Source organism: Rhinatrema bivittatum, chromosome 2 (assembly GCF_901001135.1).
Source record: "Rhinatrema bivittatum chromosome 2, aRhiBiv1.1, whole genome shotgun sequence".
Lineage (NCBI taxonomy): Eukaryota > Metazoa > Chordata > Amphibia > Gymnophiona > Rhinatrematidae > Rhinatrema > Rhinatrema bivittatum.
In genome coordinates, this window is record NC_042616.1 from 418,862,149 (window position 1) to 418,885,981 (window position 23,833).

Here is a 23,833-nt window from a genome sequence, read left to right on the forward strand (position 1 = left end):
CAGAGACAAAGTTCTTAGATTGTTTATGTTAAAAAGAACCACTCACTACTTGGGTCAAAGAGTCTGGATATATCCAGACATAGCGAAGGAGACTCAAGCTAGAAGAAAGAGATTCATAACCTTGGCAAATCTTGCTAAAACCTTTGGATTTAAAACAATTATAAGGTTTCCGTGTAAGTGTCTATTGTGGGCAAAGGATAAAAAATATATTTTTTATGATCCACAATGTTTTGAAAAATTTTTGGAAGAGCAAAGGGTCCAAAAAGAAGGAGACTAGACTCTCCAACAAAAACAGTTTTGATAATTGAAGGTAACTCTGTTTAGTTCTGTAATATTAGAATTTTCAGGTTTTATTCCCTATGATTGTAAGAACTTGTTTTTCTCGGCTCCACTTTGATGAGTAATTGTGAATAAGGTGTTCAATTATTTAATTATGAGGCTGACTTAAAAGGTTTAGAAATGTTATGTTTAGCCTTATTCACTAAAAATAATGTTCATTGTATGAAGATTATATATATATTTTGTTTTCTTGATTCAGATGTAATCAAAAAATGATAAATAAAGAATTAAAAAAAAAAAAAAAAAAGAAGTGATTCAAAAGACGATGTAGCCTGACAGAGGATGCTACTCTCAGTTTAAGAATGGGAGTAATATTTCGAGATGAACAAAATGAATGTGGTCATATAGCCCCTCCTGTAATTCATATAATTTCCCAAGGGTAGGGGTTAATTCAAATGTAATTGTAATATGAACACAAAGTGGTATAAAATAATCACTAAGCCCTGATTTTTTAAATTAATATTATCTCAAGACACACTTGTGATCTAATAATCGAGAGGACAAAGCCTGGATTAGAGGCAAGTGATCATGAATACAGATTTCAATCACTTTGTCCATCTCTGTATTAAATTTTTACCCCATTCTTCTCAAAAAGATTCAGAGCAGTTTACAGAAATAATAGCATAACAGATTAGTATAACAGTAATAGCCAGAGTCCCCCTGTGGTAGATTTTTCAAAATTCTGTGGCAAGCGCTGGCAAATTCTGTAGCAATTGTGGTAAATTTGCATAATTTTGCATATGTGCGCAACATAAATAAAATGTATTTTTACTTTACAAAAATAAATAATTTTCTGACATTTCAGTGTCCAGTTAATTTATTTGGTCTGTATTAGAAGAAAAGGGATCAGGGAAGGGGAAGAGAGGAGATTGCAGGAAATGAAGGAGGAATCAGGCAGGATTGATAGAGAGAAAAAGAATGGAGGAAGACAGATGCACAGAGAGAAAGGGAGGTAAGAATGGGGGATTCAGAGAGGATAAAGAAAGGGAATGAGAGGAAAGGGAGAGAGGGAAGGGAAGGTAGAGGGAAATGGAGTGAAAGGAGGAAGAGGAAGTGGGATCCGGAGTGGGGAGGTGGGAAGGAAGAGTATTGGGGATGGAGTGGAAGAGGAGGAGGGAAGACTGGGATGAAGAATAGAAAGCAGAGAGGACTAGGAAAGGGGGTGGAGGGGAAGGATGTAAGATTGGGATGAGATGGAGAAGGAAAAAACCGCAGTTCTCCTCCCCTCAATCACACCCCCTCCTCTTTCCCTTATCCCCCTTCCAAAGCCCCTTTGATCTCCTCTTTCCCTCCCTCCCCCCATAAACCCTTCTCACTCATTCTGGTTCACTCCCTCCCCACCCTTCTCTCACTCACCCTGGTTCATTCCCTCCTCCCTCCACCACAAACCTCTCTCACTCACCTTGATTCACTCCCTCCCTTCCAATCTCTTGCGATCCCCAGTTCACTCCCTTCCCCCTTGATCCTGCCATGAAAAGGAGGAGGAGGAGGAGGATGGTGGCAGCCTTGCAATATCTTGGGAGTCTCGTCTCCCTCCTATACTGGAGCCTGAGCATCACGCATGGAACCATGAAGATTCAAAGTGCACCATGCAGGCTCCACCAGGGGAAGGGAAGGAGGTGGCACCAGACCTAGTAAGCTTGCTGTCTTCCTCCTCTTTCTGTTTCACGGCAAGATTTGGTGAGGGGATCCGGGAGCAGGGGATGGTAAACTGCACCTTCCCATTGCTACCAGTGGCAATTTGGTCAGAACTCATCAATTTGGAGTGGACAGGAGGGAGGGCGTTTGGAATTGCACCATCCTATTGCCACTTGTGGCAATCTGGTCAGAACTGGCCAATTCCATGGCAAAGGCAGAATTTTGTGACTACGGAATCATAGGAAACCTGATAATAGCTAGTAATAATCTCCTGCACCTGTCTTTTTCCCCATCCATGAGTCCAATATTTTTCCTTTAACAGATGGCACTGCAAAGGGACCAGATGGCTCATGGGAACTGGCATGGACTCCTTCACCTCCAGATCACCAACTCAAATCACATACAGGTTAGTAGTGAACAAATATCATAAATATCTGAAAGCCATTTATTCAGTGGCCTCTGAAATAAATTAGTGGTCTGTTTACTTCTCAGTGGACAGGCATTCACATCACTGGCACAATTTGCCCCAAATTGGCATCACTATTGACAATTTCAGCACACATGTCAAAAAGACTACACAGACTTAGAAACTAAATTTGCTTTTCATCCGACGCACGAGAGGTATCACAAGTGCCTGTGATGTCGCTCTTCTATTGGTAAATTAAGAACTATACTTTCTAATGCTGTCAACTAACACCTTTCATGAGCATTAAATTCATTAGAAAGATAAAAGCAAAAGTAGCAAATGTGTTTTCTGTATGAAATGGCTTTTTTTTCCCTCCTTCCTCTTTTGTGATCTTTGCTGTAACTTCATTTCAAATGGCATGCCTTGCCAGCTCAGGGAACTCTTGCTGGCCTGAAGGCTAGAGGGACACATCTTCTGAAGCCCATCTTCAGTGCCACTTTCTGGCCAGTAGGAGCTGCCACTAAAGCGACTCCCATCTTTCCTGCCTTCCTGGCCCTCAGTGTCCAGGTCTTGCTGCACCTTACAGATAGGAGATCTGAACCTGCAAACCATGTGACAGCTCGAGCCATAGAATGGCCCAAAATTGCCTTTTTTTTTTTTTTTTTTTTAAATAGGATGCATCCTCCATATTTTAAAATCTTTTTCTGTAAATTTTCTCCTGGGTGCTCTACCTCCAGTCAGTGGTATGGGTACTGGCTCTGCTGGCCATGGGGGCTCAAGCATGGATGCTACTGCAGTCTCTGGATAAGCTTCCTCCTCAGAGGAGCCATGAACCAGCACTGGATCGGTCGGTTGGGCATCGGTGCCGCCCTGGGAACAGACACTGGCTGTGTCGGTAACGCATCAATGAATGCATGCAGGGATTCCAACAGCAACTCGAGGAGGGACAGTGCCGGTTCTGGGGTCATTGGTAATGCGACACCCAGACTCTGCATCACCTTCTCCACGTCTCATCTGTACGCACCGCTCCAACTCCTCCTCAAAGACTGCCGATGCCAATACTGATTGGGATCCAGGAAGTGGGACCACATCCTCTTCAGAACTGAGAGGAGGATCGGTGGCAGGCAGAGCCGGTGGAGATCATCGTGAACCCTGGGCATTGTTGGAGGATTGGCAGTCCTTGCCACAAAGGTGCTTCGGGGACTTCGCAGCTGAAGCTGGTGCATCCTTGCACCTGGCAAGATGCATTGACGGTGACTTTGGTTTATGCTCCTTCAGCTCCCCTCGAAGCTCTTATCTATCCCTCCTCAGTGCCAAGGTCGAAAATGACAAAACCAATTGTCTTCGACTTGGGAGTGGCAGATGATGGTCCATCTCCGACATCCCTCACAGCCATTGGCATCGACAGAACTGACGGCTCCCTTGATGTCTATTCTTCGGTGTGGGCTCCATGGCTCCGCGATGCTGCCTCCGATGTTGATGGATTTCTCTGACCCGAAGAGTCGCTCCATCTTCTCGAGTCAGATATTACTTCTTTTAGGGGTCATTGTGGTACACTTGCTGCAACCCCAAATGTTGTGCGATGCCCCCAGGCAGAGGACACATCAAACATGGAGATCTGTGATCAACATGGACCTCAAGCATCGGGGGCAAGGCTTGAAACCTAGTTGAGGAAATGGCACGAAATAAAAGGGACGACAAATTGAACTTGGTGGCCAGCACTGACCAGAGGGCACCGAGAGCACCACCATTCTGGAGATGTCAGCGAAAGAAAACTTACTGAAACACCAAGAAACCTGGCTAAGACAACTAAGGGGATGAAGACCAAGGGACCCCACCTCCATGACAGGTACTCACTGGAAAAAGAATGAAAAGAAAAACACTAAAAAGAGAAAGAGACTCAATTACCCGCAACCATGAGGCTCTGCGGAAAAAAAGACCAAGGGAACCCCACATGGATGCATGGTATACTGGCATGCTGGGCATACTCAGAGAGGCTCAGTCAAAGTTCTAGAAACTTTGACAATTTTTCCATGCTGGGTCCAATCCAATGATGTTACCCATGTATCAGGACTCCCATCCTGCTTGTCCTCAGAGAAAGATTTGTCGCCTGGAGAAGAGATGGGATATGATAGAGGTATTCAAAATCATGAGCAAGGTGGCCCCGGTAATCAGGGAATAGTTAATTCTCCTTTCAAATAGTACTAGGACTAGAGGTCACTCCATGAAGGTAATAGATATCGCATTTTAAAAAATATATTGAAGAAAGTATTTTTTTCACTCAGCACGCAATTAAACTGTGGAATTTGTTGCCAGAGGTGGTGGTGAAAACAGCACAGCTGGTACAAAAAGGGTTTTGACAAGTTCTTGGAGGAAAAGTTCATAAACCATTATCACCATGTTATGAGCAAGAAGGACAGAATCTATTCTTTGAGATTCTGACAGGTATTTGAGATCTGGATCGGCCATTGTCAAGGGAGAGACAGTGCTGGGCTCGATGAACCTTTGGTCTGATTCAGTATGGCATTTATGTTCACAATGGCGGTTTCCATTGTGTTGCTGCAACATTGAGTTGGTTAGGCTGGGAATAAAGGAGTTTAATTGTTCCCCTGAAGAAGGCATATGATAATGCTGAAACATTGGCAATGTCAGGTTTTGGAATATAGGTACCGCAGCAGGTTATAGAAGCAGATCACTGCAGATATCAAGTTGATGTTACAGCAAAAAAAAGATAAATAATTTCATAGAAGATATGTTTTTTCGATAATTGTGAAGAATTTATATGAATAATAAAAGAATTTTGCAGGGTTGGGAAGAAGTAAATTACGTGAACATAGTGCTCACATATGATGCTGGTTGCAGCCCACTGCGGGCAAGAGCCTGTAGATTACATTAATGAGAACACGTTTACTCTGATTCCCATTTTTTAAGTATGGATTCCCTCATGGTTGCGTGTGCGTGCTTTTTTTTGTGGTTTATTACATGAGGTGTTTTTGCCAGTTTTAGCGTTTCATATTATTTATTTATGTTCTTATGCCAGCAGCCAGAGAATTGAGATTGAGTGGAAGGGAGATAGAAAAGAAGGGGAGGATTGGGTGGAGGAGAAAGAACAGTGAATGGGTAAGGAGGAGTACAGGAGTCGACACAGTGCTGCATAGGAATGGGGTGGGGGGGATGCACTTACAATGGAAGAACTGCATTTACCATGTACTCCTGCTGCTCGCAATCATCAAGACAAAAGATTGAGACGGGGAAGTGGCAGCAGGAGCACAGAATTCATGCATTTCCATCCTTGAAGAATGAGCGTTCTTGCAACTAATTTTCCAGTGACTTCAGGGTACAGCCACCAACACTTGCTGGTGGCTGCATTCACAATTTTAATATAAATCGCTTACCTGTTCTCTCTCTCTCAAATCTTTTGCCTTGCTCTCCTGCCCCTTCTCTCTCTCCACTGTTCCCTTCCCCTTTTCTCTCTGTTCACTCCCCCTCCTTTGTGCTATCCCCTTTTCTTCCTTTTCCTTGCTCTCTTTGCCCTTCTCTTCCCCTTCCTTTCATTTCTTCCACCTGATTCCTAAATCTTTCCCTTATCCCTCACCTCTCGCCCCCCCCCCCTTTGCTTTCTCTTCCCTCAGTCCTCTTTCACCTTCTTTCTGCCTTGCTCTCAGTCCTCTGGCAGCTAGCAGCGGGTTTTACTTCTGGTCCGCACAAGCCAACTGAGTGGCAATGCTTTTTTCTCTTCTAGCTGTTCCTGCTCTTTTCTTTTGTTGACCTGAATGAGTCAATTCCCAGGTGTAAAGCACTTATTTCCTCGCTGTTCCTCCTTTTGCTTGGGAACTAGTACCTCTGGTCAATGTTGGACCCCCAGTTGTTAAAATATAAATTGAGCTTGTAACAAAGCCATCCAAAGTTGCAGTGGCATATCAGCACTTGGTCTCCATGCTTGACCATGCAGCCTGTCATGGTGTGCTGGTTCTTTAAAGTAGCCTGGATTCAGCATAGTGAGGCACAGAGCTGTGCTTACCACCTTAAAACAAGGTGGCAAAAGGAGTGCTTAATGAGAAGAGGCCGGGCATGCATAGCTAACACTATGCTCTGAAGCGTCTCTCATGGCTTTGACCTGTTCACCGTCTGCACTCACCATTGCCCTTCCATGTATGAAACTGTGTTCTCTGCAGCTATGTCTTTTTACCTAGTGCTCAAATTCTGTTTTCATCATTTCCACCAAGTTATGTTAAAATGGCATGGGGGTAGCACGTTTACTACTCAGCAGAGGGTAAGAAAGAGACACATATATAATCTCCCTTCTAACCTGAGCAGCTCAATGTCGCTGAAGCTGTACTTGACCTTGTAGTCCCCAATGCGCCTGGTGCTTTCCTGGCCGCCAATCACACCCACTTGCTTGATTTTCCCAGTGTCCAAACCTGGTACAAGGAGAAAGAAAAACAAAAAAAAAAGGCATTAAAAAGAAAAGCATTTGTGACATTAAGCCCTTGCTGTTGAGGGTGACTGATCTTTGAGATGAAACGACTTCCTTTGGTTTCTCCTATGGACCACTTTCTTTCAGCATCACTTGAACTACTCACAAGTAGAAAGCACAAGTCAGTATCAGATCACAACACGCAGATACTGTGCAATTAATTTACACACACCCATTATTTTCCTGCACAAATATTCTACTTTCATACACCAATTACAATACTTAAAAAAAGGCAACAGATTTCTATACTCCACAGTGCTCTGAATAAGTCAACTCTACATAGGGGGCAGATTTCCAGAAGTTCTGGCCTCAGTATGCTACACTAGTATTCTCCTTTGTTAGTTTACTGTTCTGCATACCCCTCCCTCACCACAAACAAAGTCAGGTCACCAAAGTCTGACTGCACACTATAGAAAATGCATATATTGCCTACATTTAAAATGCTGAAAATGGGAATTTAAATGTGTTACACAGAAAAAATTCCATCCTTGGCTACAGTCAGAAATGTGCAAACCCTGGTCTTCTGGGTGCTCAAGCTATTACAAATGAATCTGTTCACAGACCAGAAGTGTTGCAGATATGCCTGATGAATATTCATTGAGGATATCCTGAAAAACCGATCCTGTATGTGGCCAAAGACCACAATTGTTCACTTCTGTAATAAAGGTTTGCTATCCAGAATTCTCTCTTCAGCCCACTGGTTCAATTTTAGAGGAAAAATTCAGTCATGGAGGTGGTTTCTGACTTGTTTCATGCATGCACTATTATTTATTTAAATGTTTTATATATATCGTCGTTCCATGTGAGAATCACTAGTTCATAACAGTTTTACAGGTTCAGGTTACTATCAAGGCAAATTCCAGATATACACTAGAAATCCTAATGACACCAGTTTCCGAGTGCACTGACAGAGCCAACTGGCTTCTGCATTATTTTCAGATACATTATTACAGAGCAGGACTTGCAGGTTACGACTTGCTCAAAATCATGCCATGTATGATTCAATTTTAGAAATGGCTATATATAGATATATATATATATATATTTTTTTTTTTTTAATTAGAAGCCCCAACTTGTAATCCTGAGTTCTCTGATTAGGGCAATACTAGACATTTGTAAGTATCATTAGGTTTCCCACTTTTTGGAGTCTCTATAATAAAAATATGCGTGCTGCTGATCTCCGAGGACCCCCCCCCCCCCCCCGAAATTAACCAACAATCAGGCCAATACAGTAAAACTCGCAGGAGAGCCGGCACTCCGAGGCGAGCGCACGGTCTCCTGACGCACGCACAAGTCACTCTCCTGCGCACGCAATTTAGTTTGTAAATGAGGGCCCGTGGTAAAAAGAGGCGCTAGGCACATTAGCGCGTCCGTAGCGCCTCTTTTTTGACAGGAGCGGCGGCTGTCAGCGGGTTTGACAGCCGATGCTCAATTTTGCCGGCGTCGATTCTCAAACCCACTGACAGCCACGGGTTTGGAAAACGGACGCTGGCATAATTGAGCTTCCGTCTTCCGACCCGCGGGCCGATTTAAATTTTTTTTTTAATTTTGGGGCCTCCGACTTAAAATCGCTATGATATTAAGTCAGAGTTTTTTCTGCTTTTCTGTACACTTCTGTACACTTCCCCGGCGCCGTCAGAAATTAACGCCAGCCTTTGGGCAGGTGTTAATTTTTGAAAGTAAAATGTGTGGCTTTGCTGCACATTTTGCTTTCTGGATCGTGCAGGAATAACTAATAGTGCCCGCAACATGCATTTGCATGTTGCGGGCACTATTAGTTTTGGGGGGGGGGGGGGGGGGTTGGCCGCGCGTTTTCGACGCACAATTACCTCTTACTGTATAAGGGGTGAAGCTAGCGCATTGAAAACGCGCGGCCAAACCCGGGCTAACAGTGCGCTCCACCGGAGCGCACTGTACTGTATCGGCCCGAAAGTGCTGCTGATCTCTCCGAGGACCCCCCTCCAAAATTAAACAACAAAAGTGCTTTTAAAGAGCTCTGCGCCTTGGCAAACTGCACAGAGAGTACAGCTTAATATATCTGGAATGGCACAGGCTCCTGAAACGAAGCTCTACTCTCAGCATGGCGACAAAATCAAGCAAAAAGGAAAAGAAGAAAGCAAAGGGGCCCGATGCCAAGATGGCCGACGCAGCGGACTCTCACCAGGTGATAGAAACTGCTGAACCCACGGGCTCGGACATTGCGGCCATGGTTATTGCCACCTTAGAAGGTAGATTTATTCATCTTTCTTCCCAAATCACCGGCGTTAGCACGCAGGTCTCAGCAATTCAATCGCAACTGCAGGCTGCAGAGCAACGAATTTTGGACGTCGAGGATAAAATGGCGTCGGAAGAGCGGGCTGTACAAGTTCTCAAAGACTCTCATGCTGCGCTCCAACAAAAACTTGACGACCTTGAAAATAGGTCGCGTCGAAACAACTTAAGACTTATTGGGATTCCCAAGAGCCTTACAGAAATAGACCTTGGAACCCGGTTGGAATCCTGGCTTTCTCAGGCACTTCAAATCGGCACACAGCATGGCGATTTCCATATCAAACAAGCTCACAGGCTAGGCCCTCCCCCCTCTGGGGCAACCACACAAGCAAGGCCAAGAGTAGTCATATTCAGGGTTTTTAATTTCGCCCATAAAGTCCAAATATTCCGGGCTTATCGAAAGACAACCAGATCTAGCCTTTCAAGGGCTAAAGTACTACTATTTTCAAGATTATTCAGCTTCCGTGGCCGCACAGAGGAAGGCCTTTGCCCTAGCGTGCTCGCCAGCTTGCCAACTTACACATCCACTCTACGTTGCTCTTCCCTGCCAAACTTCGAATACTCTTAATGGTCAGTTCATATTTTTCACAGATGCAGCAGTGGCGACTGTCTTTATCTGGGGACTACAGCCATTGCCTAAGAATCCTTAGCAATGACAGATCTTGATCGACTTTAATAATTTTAACTCTATCCTTCACTGTCTTAATCTTTTTTAAGGGTAGCATTTTTATTCCTAATGATGGTAATTTTTTCCATCTTTTAGATTATAGTTTTAGATATTTATAATATTATAATATGTATTGTTTCATTCTTCTAACTATTCTTGGTTTTTTATTATATTTGAATTCTTGTGAACTGTTGAGACGGATTCCTCCATACAACGTATATAAATCTGCTTAAATAAATAAATAAATAAACAAACAAACATACTGTTTGCATTGCTCCATCTCCATTTCTGGGACATAGGCATCTCAAACAAGTAATGCACTTTAGGTTGATGTCCCTGATGCGGATCACTGTTGGTTTTCTATATCTGCTTTTTTCTCTCTCTAGTGATCCCGCACATCTAATAGTACATTGTACATAGTAAGTTAAATTCAAAAACATATGTATTGTTAGTATAGCGATTATGTAAAACAAGTTTCGTTATATTTACTCGGTTAATCTGTTATACTGTATCATGTTACCCAAAGGCCTGCATTTGAGGACATCCTGTTCTATGTAAACAGTGTGATATTTTGAATCGAATATCGGTTTATAGAAAAATAAATAAGTAAATGTTATGGCAGCCACCGGGGATAATTTTTTGTCTTCTCCGCAGTGGCTTCCTACATCTTCAGGGGAGGAACTACAGAGGGTTTTTGCACTGAGAGGGGACAGGGGTTTGTGACTGTTTGCCTTTACATAAATATTTCTCACAGTTTTACATTAGTTTTGATCACTATAACTGTTAATGCCACTGGGTGAGGGTCTAAGCTGTTGGACCCCATTACCCATTTGTTAAACTATACCTCGGCTATTACAGAACACTTCTATGCTTTAACACAATTATGGTAAATGTACGAGCTGTACGGGGAATGTATGTGGATGGCTCCGTCACGAAACATTTATAAGATTTTACAAGCTCTGCGGCGGCGACATAGGGTACAGATTGCTTATCTGCAAGAGACTAGACTTACTGATTCAGAACATGAAAGTTAAAAAAACAATGGGTGGGGAAATCCTTTTATGCCTCTTTACCAAGAGTAAAGCAGAGTAGCCATCCCTGTTGACATAAGATGATCCCCTTTCAATTACACCGCTCTATAGCGACCAGAGGGGAGATACTTATTCCTGGAAATAGAAATCTATGGGAAGAAATTGTTTATGAGGAATTATATATGCTCCAAATACCTATTCGCAAGACTTTTTAGAAACAGGTACTTCAATATTCTTCACTTAACTCTCACCTCCCTTTTATTACAGGGGGAGATTTTAATGCAGTAATAGATCCCACTAGAGATAGGGCAGCCGCCTTAAGCCAGCCTCCTGAATAGATTACATAAGGGCTTATCTCTCCTATGCAACAACTAGATTGATTGATGTTTGGAGGGTTCTTCACCCTGCTGAGGACATCTACACACATATCTCCCACGCACATGGGTTCCAATCCCAATAGACTACCTCTTGGTCAGCCACAGCTATTTCTCCCCAAAGTCACAGGTTCCAACATTGGGCCCTTAGCATCTCCCCCCATGTGCCTGTATGTGGTGGGCATCACAGGCTTGTCTGACTCAGGGGGCCATAGACGTTGGAGATTCCCAGCCAAACTCTATTATGACAAGGGTTTTAAATCTTATATAAGAGATAAATGGAAAAGAATATGCATACTTCAACTAGCAACATGCGGGAGATCCTGTATTATAATGGGATGACGCTAAAACTGTCTTAAGGGGCGAAATTATAGCTTACACAGCCAGGAAGAACAAAGAACTATCTGACTGCATTATTAGATTAGAAAAACAGTTGCAAAAAGCCAAGTATAAATTTAACTCTAATCCCACTAAGGATAATCGTACGCAATTTTACTTCATTCAGAGTATATTACATGAGTATATTCAGCAAAAGATGCAAAAGAGCCTCCTCTATTACAAATATCGGCTTTTCCAATTTGGAAACAAGGCGGGGAAACTTATAGCTGGCCTAGTGAAATCATGGGAAGGTCAGTCTTATGTTAAGGGATTACGAGATGACAAGGGTCAGATCAGAACATCAACCAAGGACATAGGAGCGATATTCACTATTACCAAAAGCTTTATACAGCTGACCCATGTAACCGCTCAGACATACAATCTTATCTCTCCAAATTAAGACTCCCTAAGGTACATGAGACTGATTTGCAATTCTTAAATGCCCCGATAGGTAAACTTCAACTTGAAATGGCAATTAAATCCACAGCCTTAGGAATATTACCAAGTCCGCACCTTGTTGATTACCAAGTCCATACCTTGTTGATACCAAGTCCATACCTTGTTGATTGTAACTTTGACTTATTCCTTTTCCTTTGTTATCTATTATTTACCAGAACTGTTACCTCAGTTTTACCCTTTGTTAAAATGTAAACCGATCCGATATGGTTATCTACTATGAGGGTCGGTATAAAAAACTGCTAAATAAATAAAATAAATAAATAAGTCCTGATGGCCTCACAAATTAGATTTACAAGATTCTTTACGATTATATCAGCCCCTCCATACAGCAAGTATATGATATGTTAGCATCGGCTGATTTTCAGGCATGGCAGGCAAATAGAGCTACAATAGTAGTCCTCCCTAAACCAGGGCAAAACCCTAAGTCTCCAGGCTCCTACAGGCCCATCTCTCTCATTAACTGTGATCTAAAGTTAATGTCCAAGGTCATGGCAGACCGCTTGTCTTCTTTTATATATAAACTTATATATGCTTCACAGGTGGGATTTGTCCGGGGGCGCCAAGCAGTGACCAATGTTCGACGGGTCCTGGCCTCAACAGCCCTTTCGCAAAAAGAGAAATTAATCTCTCTTCTTGTAAGCTTCAACACCGAAAAAGCATTTGACAGGGTGAACTGGACTTCTCTTTGAAACTCTCCATCATTGTTGTTCCATGGCCCTTTCGTATCTTTTTCTAAATACAATCTATACGAAACCACAGGCTAATATTTGGGTTAATGGGGAATTATCTCAAGATTTCATACTCTCTCGGGGGTACCAGACAAGGCTGTCTTTTTTCACACTTCTTTTGTCCTTTCTTTGGACCCTTGTTGCGTATCTTGGAGGGAACGCCGAGTATTGAAGGGATCCAGCTCGAGGCAGCATCGTTTAAAACGGCGGCATTTGCAGACGACCTGCTGCTACACTTGACAAATCCCACCTTTTCTCTTCCTGCAGCAATTAAAACAATAGCAGAGTATGGCTCACATGTTGTACTCAAACTGAACCTTGATAAATCAGAGGCTATGTTGATTGGGTCCGGAGGTCATTTGCACTGGGCTGGGGAGTTTCCTTTAAAATGGGCAACGAATAGGATAAAATACTTAGGGATTTGGCTACCAAACAACATCATTGAATTGTACGACGTAAATATTCCTAAATTACAAGACAAAATGGAAACTTCTCTGACAGTATGGATGCGTCTCCCCCTCTCGATCATTGGACGCATACATTTGCTGAAAATAACTGTCCTACCTCGCTGGTTGTACGTCTTGGGAGTACTCCCAATTATTCTAAAGCAATCCACTATAACCAAGTATCAGAGGACTGTGACAAAATTCCTCTGGCAGGGAAAGAGGCCTAGGCTGGCACTAAAACTATTGATGAGACCAAACTTCGGCAGGGGGGGGGGGCTTCGGCCTACCTGATCTGAAAGTTTATAACCATGCCATCAACTTGAGACATATTGGAGATTGGCTTTTGAACACCTCGTTCTTTTCTGATACTTCATTTGAAACTCAATTATTATCTCCCATATCCCCACGCTATGCTCTCCATGTGTCTTGTGCATCGCTCACTACAGAAATGAGATCGGGACTCTTTTTACAACCATTGAGGCAGATGTGGACCTGGCTTATGAAGAAGGCTTCGCTGCCAACTAATGTATCCCTGTATCTCCCACTTCGTGGTAACCAGGCCTTTCCGGCAGGTTTAGGTTCATCCCAATTTCGAGAGTGGGAAAGGAAAAACCTTACCTGCATAGCCCAACTGGTCCAGGCGGATGAACTGCTGATGGAGTTTCCTATGATATGCAACCTTTTTGGAATTTCACCTACTGATTTTCTCCAATATATACACTCACTCGGAAATCTTAACTTCTCAGACTCCAAGTGGCAACTCTTACGAGATTGATTTTTTTTTTGGGATTGTCTAAGTCAAACCAATCTCTTATTATTACAGACACCTGGAATGCACTCAAAAGAAATGGTCTCTAGATGTGAGGCTCAAATGGCAGCAAGAGCTCAATCACACGATCTCTCCTGAGGCGTTTACTACCGCCTTTGCCAAAACACCCCAGATAACCAGTAATACATTGCTGAGAGAAACTAGATACAAAATCATTTACCGGATGTTCATTTCACAATGCCAGGCATACTTGGCGGGGATCACCGATTCTGAAGACTGTATCAAATGCCGTTCTAGCGGGGCGCATCTGGGACACTCACTTTGGGGGTGTCAGATATTACAAACCTTTTGGAGGAAGGTTTTCCGTTATGCAAATGAAATTTTGGGATTTAAGATACCATACTCGCCTTTGGTAGCGCTTTTTGGCATTTTTCTACAGTCTTTCACAGGAAAAAAAGGGCACACTCTTTGGATTACAAAAATATTCCTGTTAGCCAGCAAGGCCATTCTTACGGTATGGCGGAAACATTGGCATTCATCCATTCTTCATCTCCTAACTATGGAAATTCTGTCCAGTAGCCATATGTCGGTCAGGATCAGAAGAACTCTCAATGCAGTTTGGATGCCATTCATTCTGACTTTACTCCATGATTCTAAAAGTCAATTTCTCAACTGTATAGACGTTTGACTATTTTATAGTGATCCTGTTAAATTTATCTTTTACGATCACTGTTATATTTCATCAGTCCTTCTCAGTGCTGGGTTTGGGGGGGGGGGGACCTAAAAAAGTTCACAGACATCTACAACTGTATGATATGTAACAGAACACATTATGTATCATATGCCATCTTTTTGATTGCTCATTGCAACTATTAATAAAAAAAAGATTTAACATTAAAATATGAATAAAAAATGAGCACTAAGTTTTAGCACACATTTTCTTTACTCACATACTAAAAAACCAAGTTAGCTCCTGCTGCATTAAGCTAATGGCCTGTAAACTACTACAGCGCCAAAAAAAAGTGTGCTAACACAAAAATGTGTGCATAAAATATGAGCTGTGCATATAAAATTGAAGAGGTACACTAGACAGGCGTAAAGTGAAAACTGCTTCTCCTTGGGGCAGGCACTTGGCAGCAGAACTTGATGAATGCAAAACTGTCTAGAACTGTTGCCTAATGCTTCTCCAGATTTGTTTCATTTTGGTGTGTAAGGCCTTTATCACGATGCTGTCAGGCAGCTCCTGCATGGCCAACAGTTCTGCTGCCAGTTGTTCTCCAGGGTCTTATTCACTGGAAATGATAGGAATCTGAAGAAGCATGAGGCAACAGCGACAGATAGTTACATATAAAGCGGGCATTGCACAATAGTGACAACTGTGCTATAAGCAGTGAGTGCCTCAAAGAGCTTATATAACAATAGACAGTTGCACATTCAAGAATTCTCTCTGGCTCAAAGCTCCCAGATTCAGGTACCCCAAACTCCAGCGTTTTTAGGCTTGAAATGTATCTTCTGGGTCAGAAATGGAATAAAATGTTAACTCACATTTTCGGGACTAGTGTAAATCTACAGTTCTGTGCCACTGTGGTCCCTGACCTGGGGTTCTCGGGCACGGTGATCCATCCTGGATCCAGAAGATCCGAGTCCTGGACCCTAGAAACTCCTGGTCCACACACTGGGCGCGTGAACCATAGACCAACACTAGCCCCAAAAATCTCTGACCCACAAGTTAAATTTCCAGCATTAAACATAAGTTAAGCCTTCAGGGCTTTTGTGCACCTCCTGCCTTGGGAAGTAATAGCTAATGCTTTCGTTAACATAAAGAGTTTTATGGAGATGCAGTAATGCAAGTACACATTTTTACTTACATTTGTGAAGATACTGTTTGAGTGCTAAAATCCTTATTAAATCCTGAGTAAAGTTACATGCATACCTAACGTGCACTAGCCTAGTCTAACATTTTTTTAGTTTGATATTTAGCTTGTCCTTTTGGAACTGCCCAAGGCAGGTTATAAACATATCGTTCTTAAATAAAACATGCACATTAAAAAAAGACACCAGTAAGTATTTATCTGATAACAGCATCAACAATTGCAAACTAGTAACCCAAAAAAGGACAACATCAAAAGGATAAACATTTCCCCAACTTACACAGCAGCAAATAACATTTTAATGCTTGTCTAAACTGTAACAAATCACCTAAAAGTACGCAATGTTTGTTGAAAGTTTATTCCACCATATGGGAGTAGCACACAAGAATGTCCAAATCTGAGCCACTACAGATTTAATCACCTTTATTAAAATCTATAAAATATGTTTGTTACTCTCCTGCTTTGTATTTCCCTTTGAGCAAGGATTTGAGGGCTTAGTCCTGTGAGAGTTGGGTGATTTGTCTCATCTATCATCCCATTGGGATTTGTGGCATTGACCTTGCATTGTTCACTGAGTCACTTGTTAAGTTTTCAAACACAGGTGAAAAGTATCTTGGGAGATTTGAATGTACATGTTGATGGATTTTTGGCTATTATCTCCTTCCTGGGCATGTCACAAACAATTAACTTACAATAGATTTGCTTTCTGCCCTGGACATCCTGTGATTATATACAGATGCTACATGTAAAGGTGGTATGTGAGGCCCTTTGCTGAAACCATCTCAGACCTGAGGTGGTGCACTGAGCCATGTGGACTACCTATTCAGTCCCCCCAGCGGACATCTTGTTTTCTGCCTAGACATATATTTGTGCTCGGGCTTCTTGTAAGTCAGTTGCTAGAATTTGGTCCCATTTCCCATTGGCCTATTCTTGTTCTTGAATCCAGAAGACTTCTTCACCTCCAGTTCTTGCCTTCGGCATTCTGCTTGACCTTTTTCATGCTCCTAGTGTGCTCTGGACGCTTGCTCTATTTCAGGCTTATAGCTCCCTGCTTGAATCAGGGGTTAGCCCCGTGATTCATGCCTCACTGGCCACCAGCAACTGAGGGCTCAATCCAAGAAGCTGGCAGGCAGAAGACACCAGCTTCTCCATTTTTACTATCTGCCTGGTATTGCCTCTCCAGACATCTGACCACTCATTTCTGGGGCACCCCACAAACAATTATCGTCACAAGGTGCCACAATTGCTTTCTGATCCAGCTTAGTATGACATTTGTTTCATTTGACCAAGTTGTTATTGACCAAATACAATGTAAAACATTCAGGAAAACCAATTTTATTTTATTTTAAAAATTTCTAATTCATCTATCCTATGTTCTAGGTAGGATTCATTTGAATATTAATAAAAACCCATTAGGCAGACCAAAACATACAAAAGTTCTATCATGTCCTTCATCCTAAATGGTCTCATATTTACAGCTAGTCCAATAAATCAAGTCACAAATGAAATAATCAGTTAACAGAATTTGAGACTCTTTGGCTGCAGTTTCAGTTTACTTATGAGGAACAGGATGCTGCTCTCCGATTGCCCAAAATTCTAGGCTATCAGAGACTTTAGAGTACAATGCCCCTCTTAAAACTGAACTCTCTTAGGTTTGTCCCACATGTTCCCTGGTTTTTGTGTGAGAGTTTAGCCCTTAAGAGAAACAATGAATATGCCAACCAGAACTGGTATAAATGTCAAGGTGATAAATCCAGGGATATTATAAGGAAGCTGCTCAGCTACCCACTGCATCTGCTTTGTCAGGTCCCGTATGTACTGGCCCAAAGGAGTCTATGCAGGCATTCAGCAAAGCTCCCCGCAACACTTTTCTCCCAAAAGCATCCAGGATCTGAGACTCCTTCGACAAGTGTAACAGAGGAATGGGTCCTCTGCTTCTTGGCTCTCTTGACGATGGATTCTGCCACCACAGATTGGTGTGGTAGCTGCCTTGTTTTGAATCCAGGAAACTTTTTTACACAATAGTAAATCACATCTGCCTTCTTGGTCTTAATGCAAACTTAATTAAATCTCTTCAATTACTACAAAATGCTTCTGTCAGAGTTTTTACCAGAACTAGAAAATGTGACCATATCACTCCCACCCTGATAGATCTTCATTGGCTTCCAGTAACCTTCCGGATTCAATACAAAGTATTATCAATTATCTTTAATATCATCAATAATATTGATTCATCTCCCCCTGGAATCTCTATACAACTCTACAATACAACAAGAGACCTAAGATCCCAAAACAAAGGCATTCTTTCAATACCTTCCAACAATATTACTCATCTTACCCAAATCAGAGATCATTTGATTTATATTGCTGGCTCCAAATTTTGGATCTCCCTACCTAATTCACTAAGACTTACAACTGAAAAAAAGAAATTCAAACAAGATCTAAAAACATGGCTATTCAAAAAAGCCTATGAACTCACTTGATATTATTTCAATTCTACTTAGTACACTCAATTTTCCTTGATTTGTACTCTTTCTACTTAAATAATTCCTTGGAATTATTTTCCATAGTTGTAATAAGAACATAAGAACATGTAGTATTTAATAACTCTTTTCTTATACCTCTTTCATACATTTTATATTAATGCTGTTTAAAAATTTATTATCTTTTTACTATGTAATTCAATGCTATACTTGTAAGCCATTGTGATCTACTTTTGGAACGACGGTATATAAAAATCATAAATAAATAAATAATAGGACCTCAGAGAGGGGGTTTCTCCCACATCTCCATTTGCACCTCCTGAATCATTTCATGGACTGGATCTGCCATGACTTCCTTAGGGGACTCCACAAACTGGAGGATGACCAGCATCTTGATTCTGGTTTCATCCTCCATCTGCAAAGTAAATGGAATGGCCTCCCTCATTTTCCGGACAAAACCAGTAGAGGAGAAGTCCAAAGGAGGAGACTTCATTCTCTCCAGGGAAAGACTTGTCAACTCCTCCTCTTCAGAGGCATCATCAGTTCTATAATCATACCCCCATGAGAACTCGGAATTTGACCCTAAATGGTAGGCCAGTGGCGAGTATGCCAGACACGACTAATCCTTAGCCAACGCCTCAGAGAGGGCTGCATTTGGCTGTTTTAGCCTAGGAAGCACTGGAACCCCAGGGAAGCATCCACCCTGATAGGCTGGAGATCACTAACAGGGCAGCAGGCATAGACCCAGATTCCCCTTCAGGAAGCAGCACTGGCCCTGCCACTGGCTCCTGACCACTGGGCAGCTGAAGGGACATGAGCAGTGGCTCAAAGACAGTCGGTGCCAGTCCTAGTGACCTCAATGCTGAGGCACTGAGCTCCTGGAAAGCCTTCTCCAAGGCTGGCTGGATCTTTTTGTCCAACTTCATCTTGAAAACAGCTGATGCCAACACCGATGGAGACAGGAGGGATAGCCACATCTTCCTGGGAACAGTTGTATTGTGGCAGACACCTGAACTATTGGAGATTGCTGTGAATCTTGGGCTTCTGAGAGGATGAGCTCTCCTTCCCACAGAAGATCTAAAGCAGGAGCAGTGAGGAACCATGATCGGAGGCTCTGTGGAAAAAGAAGGACTGAAGAGGCCCCTGCATGGACGTGTGGTATGTTGGCATGCTGGGCATGTTCAGAGAGGCACAGTTAAAGTGCTAGAAAATTTGAGATAAAAGTTTTGGGCCAGGCTCCATTGGATGATGTCACCTACTTGTGAGGATTGCCATCCTGCTTATCCTTGGACAATAAGCTGGCTCTCAATCTCTAGAAACTGAAGTGCTCTGGAAAGGTCATGACCCTGTCCCAGCTGAATCACAATATGTGCAGGTTAAAAATCAAGTATATTTATTCCTGACCAAAGTTGAGGAGCATTGATTCCAGCCTTATCTTTCAGCCCCAAATTAAGGCAGTATTAAAATCCTTCTCTTATGAATTATGGGCTTTATATTCAAAAGATATTTGGATAAGTTAGCCCTATATTTGAAAAGGCACCTTTAGGTATCTACTTTGCATGTCTTACTCTCAATGTCAATTGCGGGTTTTACAACTGATCCAAACTTAGCTGCCCGATTAATAACTGGTTGTGGCCATATGGATCACATAACCCCAAGACTGATTGAGTTTCACTGGTTGCCTATTTCCTTTCTAATACAATTTAAGCTGCTAATGCTGATTTATAAAGAATTTAATGGACAAATTTATTGGAAAGAACTCTTATGGGCGCTTCAATAGACTGAAAAATTGCTTGTTATCCCCTCCTTAAAGATCTGTCATTTGCGCAGCACACATAATCAAGCCTTTTCTATGGTCGGTCTTACAATATGGAATGCCCTTCCATTAGCTATTAGAGAAGAATCTGATTTTATTTTAGAAAGACAAAACTTTTATTCATGTAAGCATTTGCTTTAGCTACCTATTATTCTGATAAGGCCAGGTGAGCCAGTTGGGCTGATAGATGACAGAATAGAAAGGGTGTTCAGGGAGGACAAAAAATAGCAGAAAAACTGAATGAATTCTTTGCCTTGGTCTTTATTGAGGAGATGCTGGGAACATACCAACAACGGAAACATTCTTTAATGGTAATGATTCAGAGCAACTAAAACAAACCACTGTGATAATGGAAGATGCAATAGATCAAACTGACAAACTTAAAAGTAATAAATCACCAGGACCGGATGGCATCCATCCCAGAGTTCTACAAGAACTCAAACATGAAACAGCAAACATTTTACCCTCAAACATGAAACAGCTGCACATTTCCTGAACCCACTGACAGCCTGAATAAAAAAGTGTACAGAAAAGCAGAAAATATTGCTTATCTGTACATCCTATGACTTAATATCCTAGCAATATTAAGTCGGAGGAACCAAAAATGTTAAAAAAATTAATTAATTTAAAAAAAATGTGCAGCCAGCCAAGTTAGGAAAATGGACGCTCAATTTTACTGGCATCCATTTTCCTAACCTATAGCTGTTGGCGGGCTTGAAAAAGCGATGCTCGTAAAATTGAGCGGCGGTTTCCTGAACCCGCTGGCAGCCACCTCTCCTGGGTTTCCACTAATAAGGAGGTACTAGGGACGCACTACTGTCCCTAGTGCCTCCATTTTAGCATGACCCCTCATTTAAATACAGGATCGCGCACCCAGGAGAGGTATCTGGGCGCGTATTGGGCGAACAGGCACTCAACACGGAGCACCCATTCTCCCACGCTTCTTATTGTATCGGCCTGTTTTCAGTAGTAGTGGATAACAGAATAAAATAAACATAAAAGCAGATATTTGTATAATAAGAATATTGTATATAAGATATAAACTTGTTACAAATATGTATATTGAAGAGAACTATGTTGTGAGAGAGGTGTGTGTGTATGTGTGGATGTCTGTGAATCTCTCTGCTCAAGTCCTTGATGGTTCTTTTAAGATTTATTACTCTTTCTTTGCATTATGCATGCTATGTAGGCACTGTATAGCCATGGTATGAGCAGACCCACATGGTTGCCACAGCAACATACTCCGCAGATTATAATCATGTGGTGCCACCTGATTATTTTACAACATTGCAGAAAAATGACCTTGAGTAGAGGAATAACCTAGTGGTTATAGCAGCAGGATGCAAATCAGGAAAGCCAAGGTTCAAATCCCACTGCTACTCCTTGTGACTTTGGGCAAGTCACTTCCCCCTCCATTGCCTCTGGTATAAACTTAGATTGCAAGCCCTCTGGGGGTAGGGAAATACCTTCAGTACCTGAATGTAATCCACTTTGAAGTACCTGAAAAGTGAAATATAAATCAAATAAATAATTTAAGGAAGCTAATGCAAGACTCCACAGATAACACATATCAGCTGTAACAAACATGCTTGTTAGCCCTTCTGCCAGCAGGGGCCCTCACTGGGCCATCTTGGACCCGCTCTAGCCATCACCTTGAAAACTGCTTAATGCAGCAAGGCCAGTCCTATAAGAACCTCCCTTATAGGATACTCCCTGCCTCAGCGTGGAGCCCCCTTTGGCCTCCTGTCTTTGTACTTTTGCCCATATAACCTTGCCATTGTTCTTTCTTCTAGTACTCGTCTGTATATCCTTGTCCTTGTTCTATGCCTAGGTCCTTCTCTTTTTAGACCTGTCTAGCCTGTCTGCCCTGCCTTTTGTCTTGTCTCTTGGCTTGTGATCCTTGTCTTGGCCTTGCCTTGTTTGAGACTATCTTGTCTATGTGTATTCCGTGTCTTGTCCTGTCTAAACCTTCCTGTGACCTACCTGTCTGTATGTTTTCTAGCTTTGCTCCTGTTCCTTGTGACCTCCCAGTGGCCCTCCTGTGTCCTGTCTAGGTCTCCTGGTGGCCTAGCTCCTCCCATGTATTCCTTGCCTTACACTCTAGGTGGTGTTTTGCCCTGTATTTGTTCATTCCTTCTCCTCCCTGGCTTGCCGGTGCACTCCTTGTTCCTGATCAAGTGTACCATTCTCCAGAAGACATACATAGAAACATAGAAATGACGACAGAAGAAGACCAACGGCCCATCCAGTCTGCCCAGCAAGCTTTCACACTTATTTTTTTCATACTTAGCTGTTACTCTTGGCCCTTATAAGTAACTTTTTGGTTCTATTTCCCTTCCACCCCCACCATCAATATAGATAGCAGTGCTGGTGCTGCATCTAAGTGAAGTATCTTGCTAATTGTTTAGGGGTAGTAACCGCTGTAATAAGCAAGTTACTCCCACGCTTGTTTACCCAGCCTGGGCAATTCAGTCCTTATTGGTTGTTGTCTGAATATAAATCCTCTTTTCTTCATTCCCCCCCCCTGCCGTTGAAGCAGTGAGCTGCGCTGGATATGTATTCCAAGTGAAGTATCAGACTTAATTGATTCTGGGTAGTAACCGCCGTAACAAGCAAGCTACTCCCCTGCTTTTTCGTGGATGCAAATCCTTTTTTCCACATTTCTTCTTGCTGTTGAAGCATAGAGCAACGTTGGTGTCGCATTAACCGTGTGTATGTTTATTGAATAAGGATATTAATCTCCAGGTAGTAGCCATCATTCCCGCAAGCCACCCCCATGCCTCTTCTCTTAATTCACATCCTCTAGACTTTATGGATCCACAGTGTTTATCCCACGCCCAACCCAAAGGGAAAGTGACTGGTCAGGCAGAACTAAGCCTGCTCCTGACCCCTGCAGAAGGCTGAACACTTGACCTGACTGCTCCCCCTCCTTGGGGATATCCCCAAATCAGCCAGCACAGATGTAACATCAGCACATACCATTTCTTGCACTCACTCCATAGACATTTTGTGTGTGAAAGAGGAGGAATGCTTTGTTATACCTAACCCCAGAATGAAATGTAAAGGACTGGATAGATTTCGTTCATGGGGCAACTCCTAAGGGACATCCTAAAACAGATGAAATGTTCTCTGTTTTTAACATGCTGGTGTGGTGGCCAGAATTGAAACATAAAATACAGGATGAAACATGTAATCTGTGCCTCATTCGGAAGGCAACCTAAAAAGAGGACAGCTAATGAGAGCACCTCCATCTGAAAGACTACAGAGATTGTGTGGGCCCCTCTTCTTTTAATAGCAAGAAAAAAATAAGTTTATATTCACTTGTGTTGATTCCTTCTCACATTGGGTTGAAGCATTCCCTGTACCAGATCAGACTGTAAGGATCACAACTGCAGTCCTAACTGTGCAATTGTTTTAACATAAGGGAATCCAAAAGATCATTGATTCTGATAATGGTCCCACTTTTGTTTCTCAATCAAGGAATTGTTTGATTTTTATTTTTTTTTTAGATATAAAACAATTGTACATTCCTTACCATCTACAGGACAGCAGGGCAAGTACAAGGGATGATCAAATAATTAAGGCTCATCTCAGCCCTATACTCAATCTGACTAGGAACTGGGATCAGGTACTTCCTTTTAGTCTTTAAGAGTATCAGAACTAATGTCTGTAAATTTACA

The 23,833-nt window shown here is 42.3% G+C and overlaps 1 protein-coding gene across 1 annotated transcript in view; it reads right to left on the reverse strand.

The window, feature by feature from the left end:
* The window catches only part of TAB1 (TGF-beta activated kinase 1 (MAP3K7) binding protein 1), a gene marked incomplete at its 5' end in the record, with an annotated part of 185,746 nt that overhangs the window by 69,781 nt on the left and 92,132 nt on the right, over positions 1-23,833 (reverse strand). Inside the window, 1 exon segment of the mRNA XM_029590187.1 lies at positions 6,693-6,804. Within this exon segment, the coding sequence (XP_029446047.1) occupies positions 6,693-6,804 (112 nt within the window).